At 54.0% G+C, this 14,431-nt stretch overlaps 1 protein-coding gene across 5 annotated transcripts; it reads right to left on the bottom strand.

The window, feature by feature from the left end:
• Positions 1–224: 224 nt before the first annotated feature.
• DHCR7 (7-dehydrocholesterol reductase) lies at positions 225–14,400 on the bottom strand. Of its 5 annotated transcripts, none has more exons than XM_024254439.3 (9): positions 14,299–14,400; positions 13,491–13,615; positions 10,781–10,884; positions 9,919–10,141; positions 8,191–8,281; positions 7,169–7,382; positions 4,772–4,976; positions 3,629–3,760; positions 225–1,653 (listed from the first exon to the last, which is right to left on the bottom strand). In XM_024254439.3, the coding sequence occupies exons 3-9, from the start codon at positions 10,876–10,878 to the stop codon at positions 1,189–1,191; spliced, it is 1,428 nt and encodes a 475-aa protein (XP_024110207.2). In that variant the 5' UTR covers positions 10,879–10,884; positions 13,491–13,615; positions 14,299–14,400; the 3' UTR covers positions 225–1,188.
• Between the last annotated feature and the right edge of the window lie 31 nt (positions 14,401–14,431).

Genomic DNA, 14,431 nt, shown 5'->3' with positions numbered 1-14,431 from the left:
CCCCAGCAAAGGGCTGACATGGGAGGGAGAGGGACAGGATAGCGCCACGCACCCACGGGCACCCAACGCTTTGACGCCACACCCAAGCGTCTCTCTCGGACATCCTTCTCATACCAGAAACAGAGCCCGCGTGTACCAGTCAGACCTGCAGTCAGGCCCATTCATGAGTCAGGCCCATTCATGAGTCAGGCCCATTCACCAGTCAGAAACCACAGAGCCACTAATTTGAACAGGGAAAGTTTAATATAAAGATGAACTCTACTCGGAGCAAAAAGTTTAAAAAGAGTTTTATACAACACCCTAGGGATGAGGGAGAATGCCTCAGGTAAGAAAGCAGGGAAAAGGAGGTGCCCTCCCGAGGCTGGGACTGAGACCTCCTCGCTGGAGAAGGCGTGGGAGGCCCCTGAGGGTGAAGTTCCCCGGGTTGCTCAAGCCAGAGCCTGTGCACAGTCACAGGGCAAGCAGAAAATTCTTTCGAGAGGGTGGGCGCTCACAGGGAATTGGGGAGAAGAGCCCACTTGCCTACACCTGAAAGGCCACAGCTGGTGCTGGGACCTCTCTGAGGTCTGCACACTCCAGGCAGAGCACCCCTGGCAGCTGTGCAGCAGGAGCAGGAAGGAAATGACATGAAAGCCCCTTTCTCCCCAGTGTCCCAGTTCAACACCGTGCACGCTACCAAGGAGAAACGGCGCACGGGCCCCGCCCACGACTGCAGAGCAGGCAGGGGAGGGGGGATCTGGAGCTGAAAGGCAATACATGGATGACGCGCACATCCCACTCCCACTTTTATTTAGCAGGAGTAAATGCAGCCTAATGACAGGGCGTGGGAAGACTTCCTGCTCACCAGTGTGGGCAGAGTGTAGCGCGGCCTGGGCTCCTAATACAGGTAAATTGTCTCCAAAGGGCTAGTAAAGGTGCCTGGGTCATCCTCCTGCCCCAGGGACACTGATTAGAGAAAATCCGTCTGTGCTGGCAATACAGCAGTGGTGGACACTTGGAATTCCCTTGAAGGCAAAAGCAAGGAACAGAGCGTTATTATGTACTGGACACCTGCCAAGTGCCGGGCTCTCTCCAGTTTACAGGTGAGGAAACTGAGGCTCCTTGAGTTGGAGCTGGGATGCCAGCCCCCACGGACCTGGCAGAACATGCTCTTGACAGCCCTGCAGGGCTTCTCCCTAGGGCACTCCCTTAGAAGATTCCAGGCAGCAGGCGGTAAGGCACCGCGGCAGTGTAGCGCTCCCAGTCCCGGCCGTACTTGCTGGCGCAGCGGTGCTCATCCCGGAGGCAGCGGTGGGTCAGTAGGATGGCCATGTAGATGATGTAGAAGTAGGGCAGCAGGTGGCTGCCACCGCAGGCCAGGCAGTAGGCCAGGCTGCCCATCAGGTCGCCGACGTAGTTGAAGTGGCGGGCCACGCCCCAGAAGCCCGACACCAGCAGCTTGCTGTGGTGCCTCTGCCCATCAGCGGATGTGTAGGAGCACTCGATGACCTTGGGCTTCCTGCCCCAGATGAGGCAGCGCCCATCTGTGCGGCGGAACAGGTCCTTCTGGTGGTTGGCCACCCGGAAGATGTAGTAGCCCACCAGGCCCAGCAGCAGGACACCCACAGCATGTGGGGTGGACAACTGCACGGGGTGGTACACCAAGTACAGACCCTGTGGGGTGAGGCGGAAGCGGTCAAGCGGTGGTTTGCCCAGGGAGATGACAGGAGTGTGGGCTCGGGTGCCTGACGGCCTGGGGTCAAACCCCAGCTGTGCCTCTGACACACGCCTTACCTCAGTGTTCTCTTCTGTGAATAAAAGCACCTACCTCGAGGGCTGTTGTGGGTATTAAATTAGTAACTCTACCTGCCTTCTACCTGTCTGTGTGTGTGTGTATATATACCCCCTATATATGACATATAGTATAAACATCAAATATGTAACAGTATTAAAAATATAATCTGAATTTAATATTGTGATGGTTGATTTAATGTGTCTACTTGGCCAGGCCACTGTTCCCAGATATTTGGTCAAACACTAGCTAGTTGTACAGGCATTTTTCAGATGAGGTTCACATGTTAATCAGTCAACCAGGCAGAGCGGATGACCCTTCACAATGGGGGTGGGCCTCATCCAATCAGTTGACGGCCTTAAGAGACAGAAGACCCACCTTCCCCAAAGAAGAGGGAATCTGCTAAAAAGTGGCCTTCTGGCCACGCACAGTGGCTCACACCTGTAATCCCAGCACTTTGGGAGGCCAAGGCGGGCGGATCACGAGGTCAGGAGTTTGAGACCAGCCTGACTAACATGGTGAAACCCCATCTCTACTAAAAATACAAAAATTAGCCGGGCGTGGTGGTGTGCACCTGTAATCCCAGCTACTCGGGAGACTAAGGCAGGAGAATCACTTGAACCCAGGAGGTGGAGCTTGCAGTGAGTCAAGATCACACCACTGCACTCTAGCCTGTGCTAGAGCGAGACTCCGTCTCAAAAACAAAGAAACAAAAAAAAGTGGCCTTCTGTTTAAGCGCAGCATCAACTCTTCCCTGGGGCTCCAGGCTGCCCTGAAGATCTCGGACTTGTCACCCTTCAATCACATGAGTTGAAAAATACATCTCTTCCTTACACGTATACCCTCCACACCTCTATTGATTCTGTTTCTCAGGAGAAGCCTAATACAAACATAGTATAAAAAATGTACATACATCTCAAGACACATGCAGAGGCTAAAGCAAGTAAGAGCTATTATATAGTGGGACCTATTGCTACGTTTTCACATCCTTGGAAAATGGAGTTTATAAAACCAGGGAACCAGCAGACCTGCAGCCAGCCAGGTGGAGAAATGGGGCCGGGTGGGCCATGCGGGGGCTCCAAGGACCTGGTGTGAGTGTGGGGCCAGCTGGGGCTCTGCACCCTCCACCTGGTACTGGCCCTCTCTGCTGTGAGCGTCCTGGTTTTCCAGGACACCCGCGCCTCCATCCCACGGGACTGGCTGTCACAGGTGATGCCGGGCCTGTCACATCCTGAACAGGTGACAGCCTCTCCACGTTGGTTCTCTCCAGTTGGGCACAGCCTTTTGGGGCAGCCACCCCACCGTGCTGCTAAGCAAGTGCCCTGGGGTGAGTTATTTCTGTCCCCAGGGGGCTCGTTGCTCTTGAAATGGGCAGGTAGCATCTGGTCAAGCAGCCACCTTACCTGGGAGCCCAGCACTCCCCCTAAATCAGAGCAGGGCTGCTCTAGTTGAGCTGGGAGGGGAGTGGAGGACTTGATGCCAATGACAAGGCCACTTGCTTTCCTCCACTGTCCTGGAACTCCCAGGGCAGCCCTGCCCCAGTGCCCAGCACATCCTAGGAGGCAGGAATGAAGAGGACCCCTGCTGCCAGCGCCCGCACTGACCCACCTCCACCTCCACTACATCCAGCCCTGAGCCGGCATCTGCCCTACTTTGCAGATGTTAGGGACATACTCAAGGCCACCTCCCTGGCTGCTGGCCCAAGCCGGCCGAGCTGGCTAATACACGAGGCCTTCCCTTCTTCCTAGAAATAGGGAGCAGCTTTGGCGCCCCCCAAGGACAGACGCTTCTGTAAGGAGAAAGCTTAGCATGTGTCTGCCAAATGCCCCGCTGGGCCGGCCCTGCCTACCTCCTCACCTGTAGCGTGTAAAGGTAAGGCAGCCAGACACAGTCGCCCCAGCCCAGGTACCACCCGAAGTGGTCATGGCAGATGTCAATGGTCTTCAGGTACCAGGTTTCGTTCCAGAAGAAGTCAATCACGTAGATGGCCTGCAAGACAGAAGCAGCCGCTGACCACCCCCGGCCCTCCTGGGGCCCACATGGGCCTTGGGGAAATCACACTCCACGCGGATGCAGCAGGGGGTGCTTGGGAGCTGCTCAGTAACTTCCTCAATGCTGGGGATGTTCCTTCCCTGCAGCTGGGGCTGTTCCTGCCTGGGTCATGGGCAGGGGTAAGGGCGTCCTTGTCCTCAGAACCACCCGAGCCCATGGCCCTGGTGCCTCTCCCAGCCCAGGTTCTCAGGGCTTGCAATGGCGTGTACCGAGGGGAAGGGATACATTCATCCCATCCAGGTCAACCTCCTGCCTGAGCAATGTCCACAGCTCCTGACAGGCCTCCCTCACCCCCTTGGGTTCTCCTAGCCAGCTCCCACCAGCTCCCTGGGTGACGCTTCTGAACACACCTGATCCCTGCCACCCTGCACCCCAGCTCAGCACACACTTTCTGGGTCTTGCTGCTTTTAAGATAAAGAGGAAGACTTCCATGAGGTCTCCAGCCTCACCTGGCTCTGAGCTCCTGAACACTCTCTGCTCAGGATGCGGGACGTTTCTGAGTGTCCCAGACTTGCCACCCTCTCTCCCTACAGGGGGTTCCTGGAGCATGCACTCTTACCCCCACTCTACCAGGTTAACTCCCACACACCCCCAGATTCTACCCAGGTGTAATCCCCAAGGGAGACCTTCCTGGACCACGCCTGGCTGCGTAGAACCTGCCTCCTCCCCTCCCAGGGCTGGCAGAGACAGGCACCCAAGGATGGCTTCCTTCACTAAGTGCTCGCCAGCCACTTCCTGGTGACACCTGGGGAGGGCAGCTGACTCTCTTTTATAAGTGGTAGATTAAGGTCATGGGAACACACTCTGGCTTGCGGGTTTCCCCAGAGCCCGCCGGCATCGGCATTCCACCCTCTCCAGCCATAAGATCATGGAAACACGCTCTGGCTTGCGGGTTTCCCCAGAGCCTGCCGGCATCGGCGTTTCACCCTCTCCAGCCATGACAGGCACCTGCAGGACGTTGACCAGGACCATGGCATTGGTCACGTGGCCGTGGAGCTCCCGCTGCTTCGCTGCGAAGGACAGGTTGATGAGAGTCCAGGCGACGATCCCGGGGCGCCCATTGAAGAACAGCTTGAAGTCAAACCACTTCCCAATCCGAGGGTTAAACTCGACGCCCATCATGTAGTTGTAAAAGAAATTGCCTGTGAATTTGCTTAAAAATATAAATAAAAGATACATTTAGTGGATGAGCATACCTCACAAGATGAAGCCACCTTGCTTAGCGAGAGCCCAGCACTGGCCCAGGGTCCTAAAGGGTAACGTGAGATAGCGCAGGCAGAGGCTGGCCATGAGCCGCTGGGACCCCCATGGCTGGAATGCTTCAGTTGGCTGGTTCCTGGCACCCTCATTCGCTCTCCTTTGCATTCAGCTGCTGCTCAGCAGAGACATCCTTAGGCAGAAGTCCCGGGGCACCTGCTCTCTGCCCGGGAAGGGTGGGAGACCGGCCCTGGGCTGGTACCTGGGTTTCTCTCTACCCTTCTCCAGATGCCCTTGACGCTCACAGGTGAGCCAAAGCACTGGCTCAATCGCACTGAGATTACGTTCTGGGGCCCAAGCACATGGTTTGAAGCCGACTCGGGGCATGTGGGCCCTCATGGGCGATTGACATAAATCACGCCAACGTAGAGAATGACAAATGCACCCTGGGCCCGGCTTCCAGCATGTGCAGGACTAGTTCTTTCACCAGTTACCTGAATCCCGCAATCCCCGGAGGGCCAGAGCATCAGCCGAGATAACCCCTGTGGAGACCCTGACTAGGTCTAGCTGGCTGAGGACACACAGCAATTTCTGTGTTAACTAGAAAATCCTATTTTCATGTCCAGTTCCCTCAGGTAGGGTAAGTAGAAAGAAGCAAAACACACAAAGTCTACAGCCATTGACATGATTATAAGGTGGTGAGGATGATTTCCAGGAGCATTGGAGGCCAGCCTCATTATCTGATAACACACAAGCTACAAAGTGTCATCCTCCAGAAACATTTCCCAAGAGCCTAGGTGTAAACCACACTGTGGTTTTTTGGATCCCCCAAACTGAACTGTAAGTCCCACTGCCTACAACTGTCCACAGAGAACCCCATCAAGCATTGGTTTATGATGGATGGATGGATAGATAAGAGGGTGAGCGGGTGGAAGGATGGATGAATGGGATTGGGAGAGGAGCAGGTGGATGGATAAATGATAGGCAGGGTTGAGCTGGGGTGCAGGGTGGCAGGGATCAGGTGTGTTCAGAAGCATCACCCAGGGAGCCAGAGGGAGCCGGCTAGGAGGGCCTGAGTGGGTAAGGGAGGCCGGTCAGGAGCTGCGGACATTGCTCAGGCAGGAGGTTGACCTGGATGGGATGAATGCATCCCTTGCCCTCGGCACACGCCATTACAGACCCTGATAGAGTGGATGGATGGGTAGGTGGACGGATGACAGGCAGGTGGATGGATGGGTGGCTAGATGTGTATGTAGGTGAGTAGGTGGATGGGTGGGTGGACAAATAGATGATGGGTGGGTAGACAGATGGGGTGGAGGGTGGATGGGCAGGTGGATGAGATGGATGATGGACAGGTGGGTAGGTAGGTGGATGGATGGGGAGACGGGCAGGTGGATGGGTGGGTGGCTAGATATGTAGGTGGGTGGGTAGGTGGATGGGCAGATGGATGAATGGGTGATGGGAAGGGTAGATGGATGGATGATGGGTGGGTGGGTGTGGGTGATGGATACGTGGATGGATGATGCATTGGTGGGTGAATGGGATGGGGTGATGGGTAGGTGGATGATGGGTGAGTGGGTGAATGGGATGGGGTGATGGTGGGTGGATGATGGGTGAGTAGGTAGATGAATGGGTAGGGGGGTGGATGGGTGGGTGGGGAGATGGGCAGGTGAATGGATGAGTGGACAGACAGATGAGTGGCTGACCACTGTCCAGCCATGGGAATGGGTTCAAGCCAGCAGGGCTCTCCTGGGAAGCTGTTACATTAAAGCCACAGGGACAACAAGACTCTTCACTAAGGTTGTTTTGGGCCTGACCAGCTAATCCAAAGAAAGAGGCAATGGGCTGCCTGTGCCCCGAGCCAGAAGTTCTTCCTAGCTTCCCTACCCCCAAGCCAGCCCTAAAGGCAATGACTTGGCCACCACATCTGACCTGGCCATCTTCAGCTGCATTCTTGCCAAGGCTGGAGAAGCCACCAAACATTCAGAAAGGATGTTCCCCAGGGTGAAGCAAGTTCCATCCCCCTCCTCCTCTTCCACGAATTCTCAGTGCTCGGGGCTTTACAACCACCTGCCCCAGGCAGCAAGAAAGGCCAGGGGTGAAGTTTCCACTTTCCACATCAGGCTGGACCCGCTGCTAAGAACATACCAGTCTCTGGCGCTGGTGGGGAAGAAGTAGCCCTTGACCATGGCGAAGGTGGAGACGGCATAGCCGAGGATGTTGGCACACCACAGCAGTGGGATCCAGTTGTCGAAGATGATGGTGGGTGAGAACCAGGACAGGAGATGAGCGTTTGCAAACCAGAGCAGGTGCGTAAGGAGCCAGGCTTGCAGGCCGTTGATCTGATACTTGTTCACAACCCCTGCAGACGAAGGATTCAGAAATCAAGGCGCATTCCCAGCCGGCAGTGAGGAGCTTGGCTGGGCTGAAGCATGCCTGGTGGGGGCCCTGGTCACTTTCTGGGCCTCTGCTGCTGTGGACCCTCATCCGGGGCCCCAGGAACCATCTCTGAGGCCCCTCTACCCTTGGCCAAGGAACTATCTGCTCCTAGGAAGAGGGAGAGGAGGCTGAGTTCATCCTTTGGTTCTGCATCTCGTTAACTGGCCATAGGCTGAGTGACAGGTGCGCAGTCTGACAGGGAGGTCAGGGCTGAGGGGTAGAAGCAAGTGAGGATGCCCCTGTGGTGTCCCTGGCCCCCTCTGTAATTGTTGGGGAGCGCCTCAGCCCATCCACCCCCCAAAACAGGGAGCTTCTGGGGGCAGAGTTGGGGTGCGGTTCCAGACTGCACCCACGTGCGAGGCACAAAGCCAGGCTCCTCATGGGTTCTCAATCATGGCAAGGAATGAACAGACAAGGTCTCCCACGGACAGCCCCGAGGAATGGTGATCTCTGCAGGAAGCTCCATGGGCCGAGTGCATCCCCTGCTATGGGGCTGGGAAGGAGCTGGGCCATCCATTCCCTCCTTACCTAGGAAAGTGATTTCTAACCTGGGTGTGGGATAGCCCCAGCTGCCCTCAATGGTTTTGAGGCCTGGTGCTGTGAAAAATCCAAGCAAAATGGATTTCTATCCTGTGACAAGTCTTGGGGACAAAGCAGCGCTGGGGAGGACTGGCCCCTGAGAGAAAGGGATGGGAACGGGAGCCTGGGGAGGGTGGAGGGGAGGGGGCTACCTGCAGGAGTCACGGCCCCCTCCTGGATGCCTCCTACGTAGCCGGGTAGAAACTTATGGCAGAAGTCAGGAAGAGACGTGTACAGAAGCACCTGAAACACACAAGCAGCCTGATCACCCCCGCCTGGAGGGCACCTGCAAAGGGGGACGCATAGCAGGAACATGAGAATCACAATCATAGTCCTTTTCTTCCCGAAGCACTTATGGCTCCTGGAAGCTCAAACTGCTGGGCTGTGGGTTTTGAAGGGGGTTCTGAGACAATAAACTCATCAACCAGGGAAGGTGCCAATGCTTTCTCCCCCAGGGCTCCATTTGCCCCTCAGGAGAGCACACAGGTCCCTCCCAGTCACCTTTTAAAAATGGAGAATCCCACAAAATTCAACTTTTTTTAATATATAAATCTATTTTTGAGATGAGGTCTTGTTCTACCACCCAGGCTGGAGTGCAGTGGTGCAATCATAGCTCACTGCAGCGTTGACCTCCTGAGCTCAAGTGATCCTTCCACCTCAGCCTCTCAAGTAGCTGGGATTACAGGTGTGCACCACCACACCGGGCTAAAATTCACCCTTTTAAAGTGCACAATTCAGCGGCATTTAGCGTATTTACATGGTTGGTTGTACATCCATCACCGCTAGAAGAAAATGTTGTTCCCATCACCATAGAAGAAAATGTTGCCATCCACAGTCACCCTGAATTCCCTGTCCCTGCCACCCCTGGCTGCCACTGAGCTTTCTGCCTCTGTGGATTTGCCTGTACTGGGTATTGCATATAAATTGAACCACACAGTATGCGGCCTCTGTGACTGGCTTCTCTCGCTCAGCAGTGTCTTCAAGGGTCATCCGCCTGGTGGCATCAGAGCTTCATTTCCTTCCACTGCCAAATAGTGTCCCACGGTGGGCACAGTGTTCTGTTCTGTGGGTCCATTCATCTACTAATGGACATGTGGGGGTTCCTGCTTTGTGGCTATTTGTGATTCACACTGCCCCTGTCATTTTTCACTCAAAGGGACCAAGAGATCTGAACTGAGAAGTATTCTGGAGCCCAGAACCTTAGACCCTGTGGAGAAACAGCTAATCATGATCCGAGCCTTCCTCCCTCCCAGGAAGGAAAACCCAGGCCTGTCTCTTTCTAGCACCGTTTCCCTGGAAACCTTTTCCGGGGTTCAGGCAATCAGCACCACCCCTGTGTGCGCCAGGTTTACAACAACCCCTTCCTGGAACTCCCTCTGGACCGGGAGGCCAGTGGGGATACCATGGAGCTGAGGACATCCTGGACCTGCCTCGACTGCCTGTGGGGAAACACGGCCCTGGCTTCTCTGAGTGGCATCTCATGACGGAGAGCGTCCCTTTGGGGACTGAGATGCTCCTTTCCAGACCTGGTGCAAGGCGTGACTCCTGCCGACTATGGGGCTTCCTTGGGCTGGCCCTGCCCTCCCATGGGGTTTTGCTCCTATCCTCAGCTTGTCCCTGCAGAGCTGGGCGTGCTCAGCAACTGCATGCAGGCATGCCGTGAAGGTGTATCGAACACTAACGTGACAGGCGCCTCCTGCCTTACATCTGAGGATGAATCTGAACACGCCAGAGTCCAGGGAATGCCCTGCTGGGTCCCGGGAACCCAGATGTCAACCTGAGTCAGGATCCCATGTCCCAGACAAATGGAAGGACCACCCCAGCAGGAGGGCACGCTCCCCACCTGCTGTGCCCCGATCCCCAGGGCAGGGGCTGCTGACCTGGAAGGTGACCCACAAGGTATAGAGCTGGGCGGCTTTCCTCGTTATAGGTGGAGTCTTGGCCCAGATGTCCGAGAGCCGAGCACGTCCGGTGATGATGTCCACCATGGGGCTGGTCAGGGCGCAGCCATACTGGTCACACGCCATGATGAAGTAGTAGACAATGAAGGGGGCGAACAGCAGTAGGAAGATGACGCTCGCCAGTGAAAACCAGTCCACCTCCCTGCGAGGACGGATGCAGGCAGTCACACTGGGGCCCATCCGCCCTGGGCCCCACCAGGACCCTAAGAGGCTCTGTGTGGGAGACTGTTGCTCAAACCCACGAGCACCCCATGACAGAAGGCGTTGGCTCCTAGCACGGGCTCTCCTTGAGGCCAGGGAAGCCACTCAACATGCCTGCTCTACTGTAGTTGATTAACTGGTGGCACTATCTGTGGCCCCCATGGAAGGCCCAGAGCTCAGAATATGAGTACAGGTAGGTCTTTCACAACCACCAAGGCCTGCGGTTTCCCCAGTTCCAGGTCGGAGAGGACACTCACCCCGCACGAAGTCCCCATGGCTCTATGGCGAAATGGGAGCTGTGACAACAGGTCATACCCCAGGGTGGTGGGAAGGCCCCAGCTGCCCTTTAAGCCCTCATCTTTTTTTCTACATTGTTGACTGACCATGATTTCTAGTTTCTTTTTCTAATTCCTTACTTTATAAAGTGGAAAACTATTTACCTTTCATTAGTCTTGACAAAAAAAAAAAAAATCTTTTTTAAATAGGTCCTTCATTCCTTTGGGTCCATACAATTCCAAAGGCTGGAAAGCTCTGAGACCACACCTTACTTTCTAGCTGGGAGAACAGGCAAGATCCTTACCAGGCACGGCCCCACTGCCCTTGAGATGCGGTTCTGTCATTGGTGACGCCATCCAGACTCTTGGCTTTGGGAATGTTGGGTTGCGATTTTGCAGCCATTGGGCCCTGCAAGAAGGAGAACCTTGCTTACATTGTCCCTCAAATAACAGACACCACCTTTCCCTGTTGCATCCACCACTGCTCCTGGGCCTGGCAGGGCTGGCCTCCTGTGCACATCTTCCCAGTACCTTGTCCCTGACAGCAGATTCCAGGCAGGGAAGAGACCATCTTGTCTTAGACTCTCTCCCTGGACCCTGCAATCACCTCCCACGTGACCTTCCTACGGCTGCTCTTGCTAGTCTCAGTTCATTCTCCAAACATGTCAGAATGCCCCTCCCTCTTACAGCACAAGCTGGCTCCTGCCTCCCTCCTACACACCACTCTCCCCTATTCTCCCCTGGCTCCAGGAACACAGGGGTCTTCACTCATCCTTGAACAGTTTAAATCGTCTGCGGCACTGACTTCCTCTGCTTAGAGCACATTTGCAGGTGTCCTTATTCAGGGCTCATGTAAAAGGTCCCCTCCTGGGGAGATCTTCCCTCTCAGCCAATCTGAAGCAGCTGCTCCCCAGCTTCCCTGCCAAGGCCCTCCACTGGGTACTTTATTTTCTTAGTAACTCTCCCCATCGCCTAGAAGTATTCATTTGTGTGTGTGTATTGTCTGTCTCCCCTCACTAGAATGCAAGCTTCCCAAGGGCAGGAATTGTGTGTCCTCTTCTTTGTTCTACTACCAGGGCCTAGAACAGTGGCCCATATAGGACCCTCAATAATCACCCTTCAAAAAAAGGGGAAGAGAACACAGAATGTCTCTAGGTACCCACAGCTGCTCTACATGGTTATAATTTGGGGGAAGCAGTGACATCCCCACTTCCAGAACAAGTTCATAATTGTGAAGCTTTAAAATTTCAGAGAATTTTTTAAAAGATGCTCTTGAAAGCTTTTAGAGAAAAAACAGGAGTAAAAATCACAGTAGCCTTAGATTTCTCAACAGCAAGCTGGATTCTAGAAGATAATGATGAAAAAACTTCAAAATTCTGAGGAAAACTTTTTTGCAACCTAGAATTCTATTCCTATGTGAACTATTATTACTCAAGGACAACAACATAGGATCCAGGAAACTGGAGACCCAAGAGAGCTGCTGAAGCAATGTCCACAAAAGGGAATGGGCAAGTCCCAAGAGGACAGCTATGCAGCAGGACTAGCCAGAAACCAGTCCACACTGGTACAAGACGAATTGCTACGAAAGAGAGGAAATGAAAATGATGAATTTTGTTGCATCTGAATGTGTAGGAAAATTATTGATATGTGGGACAGCTTGGTTAGAGCATCCATAAAAAAATGAATGAGCGATGCATAGAAACCTTACCAAATGAAAAAAAAAAGTAAGGCAAATGTTAACTCCAGGAAAAATAAAAAGTCATATAAGGAAGGAAAAAAAGAAACCAAACCATTATTATAGGACCTTACTTGGCTCAACAGTGAATAATGGTAACTTTGTCATAATAGTGTATACTCTGACTATTGATTGATTATTGTATGCACAAAAGGAAATTTTCAAAGTTAGGGGTACTAAAAGGAAATTACTTAGAAACAAGTAGGTACAAACAACACAAAAGTAGCTAAAAGAATGAAAAGCGTTTGCTGCTGGCAAGCAAGACTGTGGGATGTGGTAGAGACTATTTCTTCTGAAGCCTTTTAACACTGATTTTTAAAAAAATGTGAGCTTGAATTACTTAATAAAAATTTACACGAATTTAAAAAATTTCAGTGATGAAAGACATTTTCCTTATGCAGTGTGAGAACTTCAGTACCAGCACTTAATTCAATTTACACAAGTTAGTTTATGAAGTTCCTATGATGTACAAAGCAGGACGAAGAGTTCTTGATGGGAAGAGAACATGTCTCTCTATGGCCCCAAATACTGAATACAGAGCCTGGCGAGTGCCAGTCACTCTCCTTATATCTGTAAAATCAAAGTGGATGAAAGAAAACTACTTCTGAGAAAAGCTGACACGCTAGTGAGTCTGATCTCAAGATCACAGCCACCTGGACAAGCCAGCTTGCTTTAGACAGTTCCTCTCCCTCAGGCTCTCATCAAGGTAAGATACAAGTTTAGTTTCTTCCCAGCCAAAACTTACCAGCTCAGTGCCCCCACTCTCTCCGATCCCTAGTTCCCACACTGACTGGTGTTAATCCAGACCACCCACGTGCACACTTGCCTTACAGGAAGGCTAAGTAGAATGGGGTGGCATTCTTCTTGCCCCAAGCCATGGATAAGCTACAAGGGGACAATGCCTGGTACCAACGTTATCAATTATGTAAAATACTGGGAAATTGCAAAAGGGTCAGGGGATGTGTAACCTCAGAACTAAAGTGTGAAAAAGCCACTGGGAGAATGTTGTCAAAAGGGATTAAAACAAGACCTAAGAAATACTTTTAGCTTATTACAGAGTTCATTCACCCAGGAGTCAGCTTTTTAGTCACAAGCATTGAGTTGTGCAATAAACATCTAAGTAACATCCTTCCCAATAGACGGCTGGGAACAGACAAAGGGGAGGTGCCCTGGTATGTTGTATTTTACTCATAAGAGGCACAGACAGTCGTTGGTCTGTACTTTCAACGCTGTGAAGCCATAGCCTGCGCCCACGATCCAGGGCACTGAGACACACTTACCTCCAGCCTCTTGCCAAATAGTTTCACAGCAGAAGGGAACTTTTCCTTCTTGAACCGGCCCCTTAAAACTTTCTAGACACCTGTGCTCCAAATGCCTGCTTGATCCTTCTCAACCGGCTAAAGTCCTGCAGGCAACACAAAAATGAATAAGACCGCAGGCAGCTGACATTTCAGGAGAGGGCAGACGCTCAAGGCCCACAGTTGGAGTCAAGCAAGAGGCACAAGGTCCAGCGCTCAGAGCTTCAACAGCCGTATGTCAGGGAGGACGGCGGACAAGCCAGTCCCATCGCAGAGCTGCTGTGCCTGGCTCAGCACTGACAAAGAGGGAGGCGAACAACAGGTGAGGCAGGAGAAAGCGCCGCCGCGGAGCGCGGCATGGGGCCAGGAGCCGACCCCGGAGCCAGGCAGCCTTCGCCCGGGGGAGCTCCAGACAGCGCGGGGACAGAGCATCCCTCAGAGGCCGGCTCGTGGGGAAGGGGGACTATCCACGCCTCCGCCCCGCCTCCCCGGAGCCCCAGCGGCCCCTCGCCTGTGAGCTGGACCCTCTCCCCACCTGCGCGCACGCCCCCTACCCCTGACCCCACCCTCGCCCTGTGAGTGGGCACCTGCTCACCTGGGCAAGCGCCCCCCACTGCGCACACCTTCCCCTGGCCTCACCTGCGCACACCTCGGCCCCTCACCTGCGCCCACCTCGGCCCCTCATCTGCGCACACCTCGGCCCCTCACCTGCGCTCACCTTCCACTGGCCTCGCCTGCGCCCACCTCGGCCCCTCACCTGCGCCCACCTCGGCCCCTCACCTGCGCCCACCTTCCACTGGCCTCGCCTGCGCGCGCTGCTCCACGCCGCCTACCCTCTAGCCAGGGGCCGGAGTCACCCGCAGGGCAGGGGTGCCCGCCCCCGGATGATGTCAGCGATTGCCTGCCAATCGGAGGCGGACCCT

Source organism: Pongo abelii, chromosome 9 (assembly GCF_028885655.2).
Source record: "Pongo abelii isolate AG06213 chromosome 9, NHGRI_mPonAbe1-v2.0_pri, whole genome shotgun sequence".
Classification (NCBI taxonomy): domain Eukaryota; kingdom Metazoa; phylum Chordata; class Mammalia; order Primates; family Hominidae; genus Pongo; species Pongo abelii.
The sequence above is the reverse complement of the archived record's forward strand: the minus strand, read 5'-3'. Positions and strand labels throughout refer to the sequence as shown.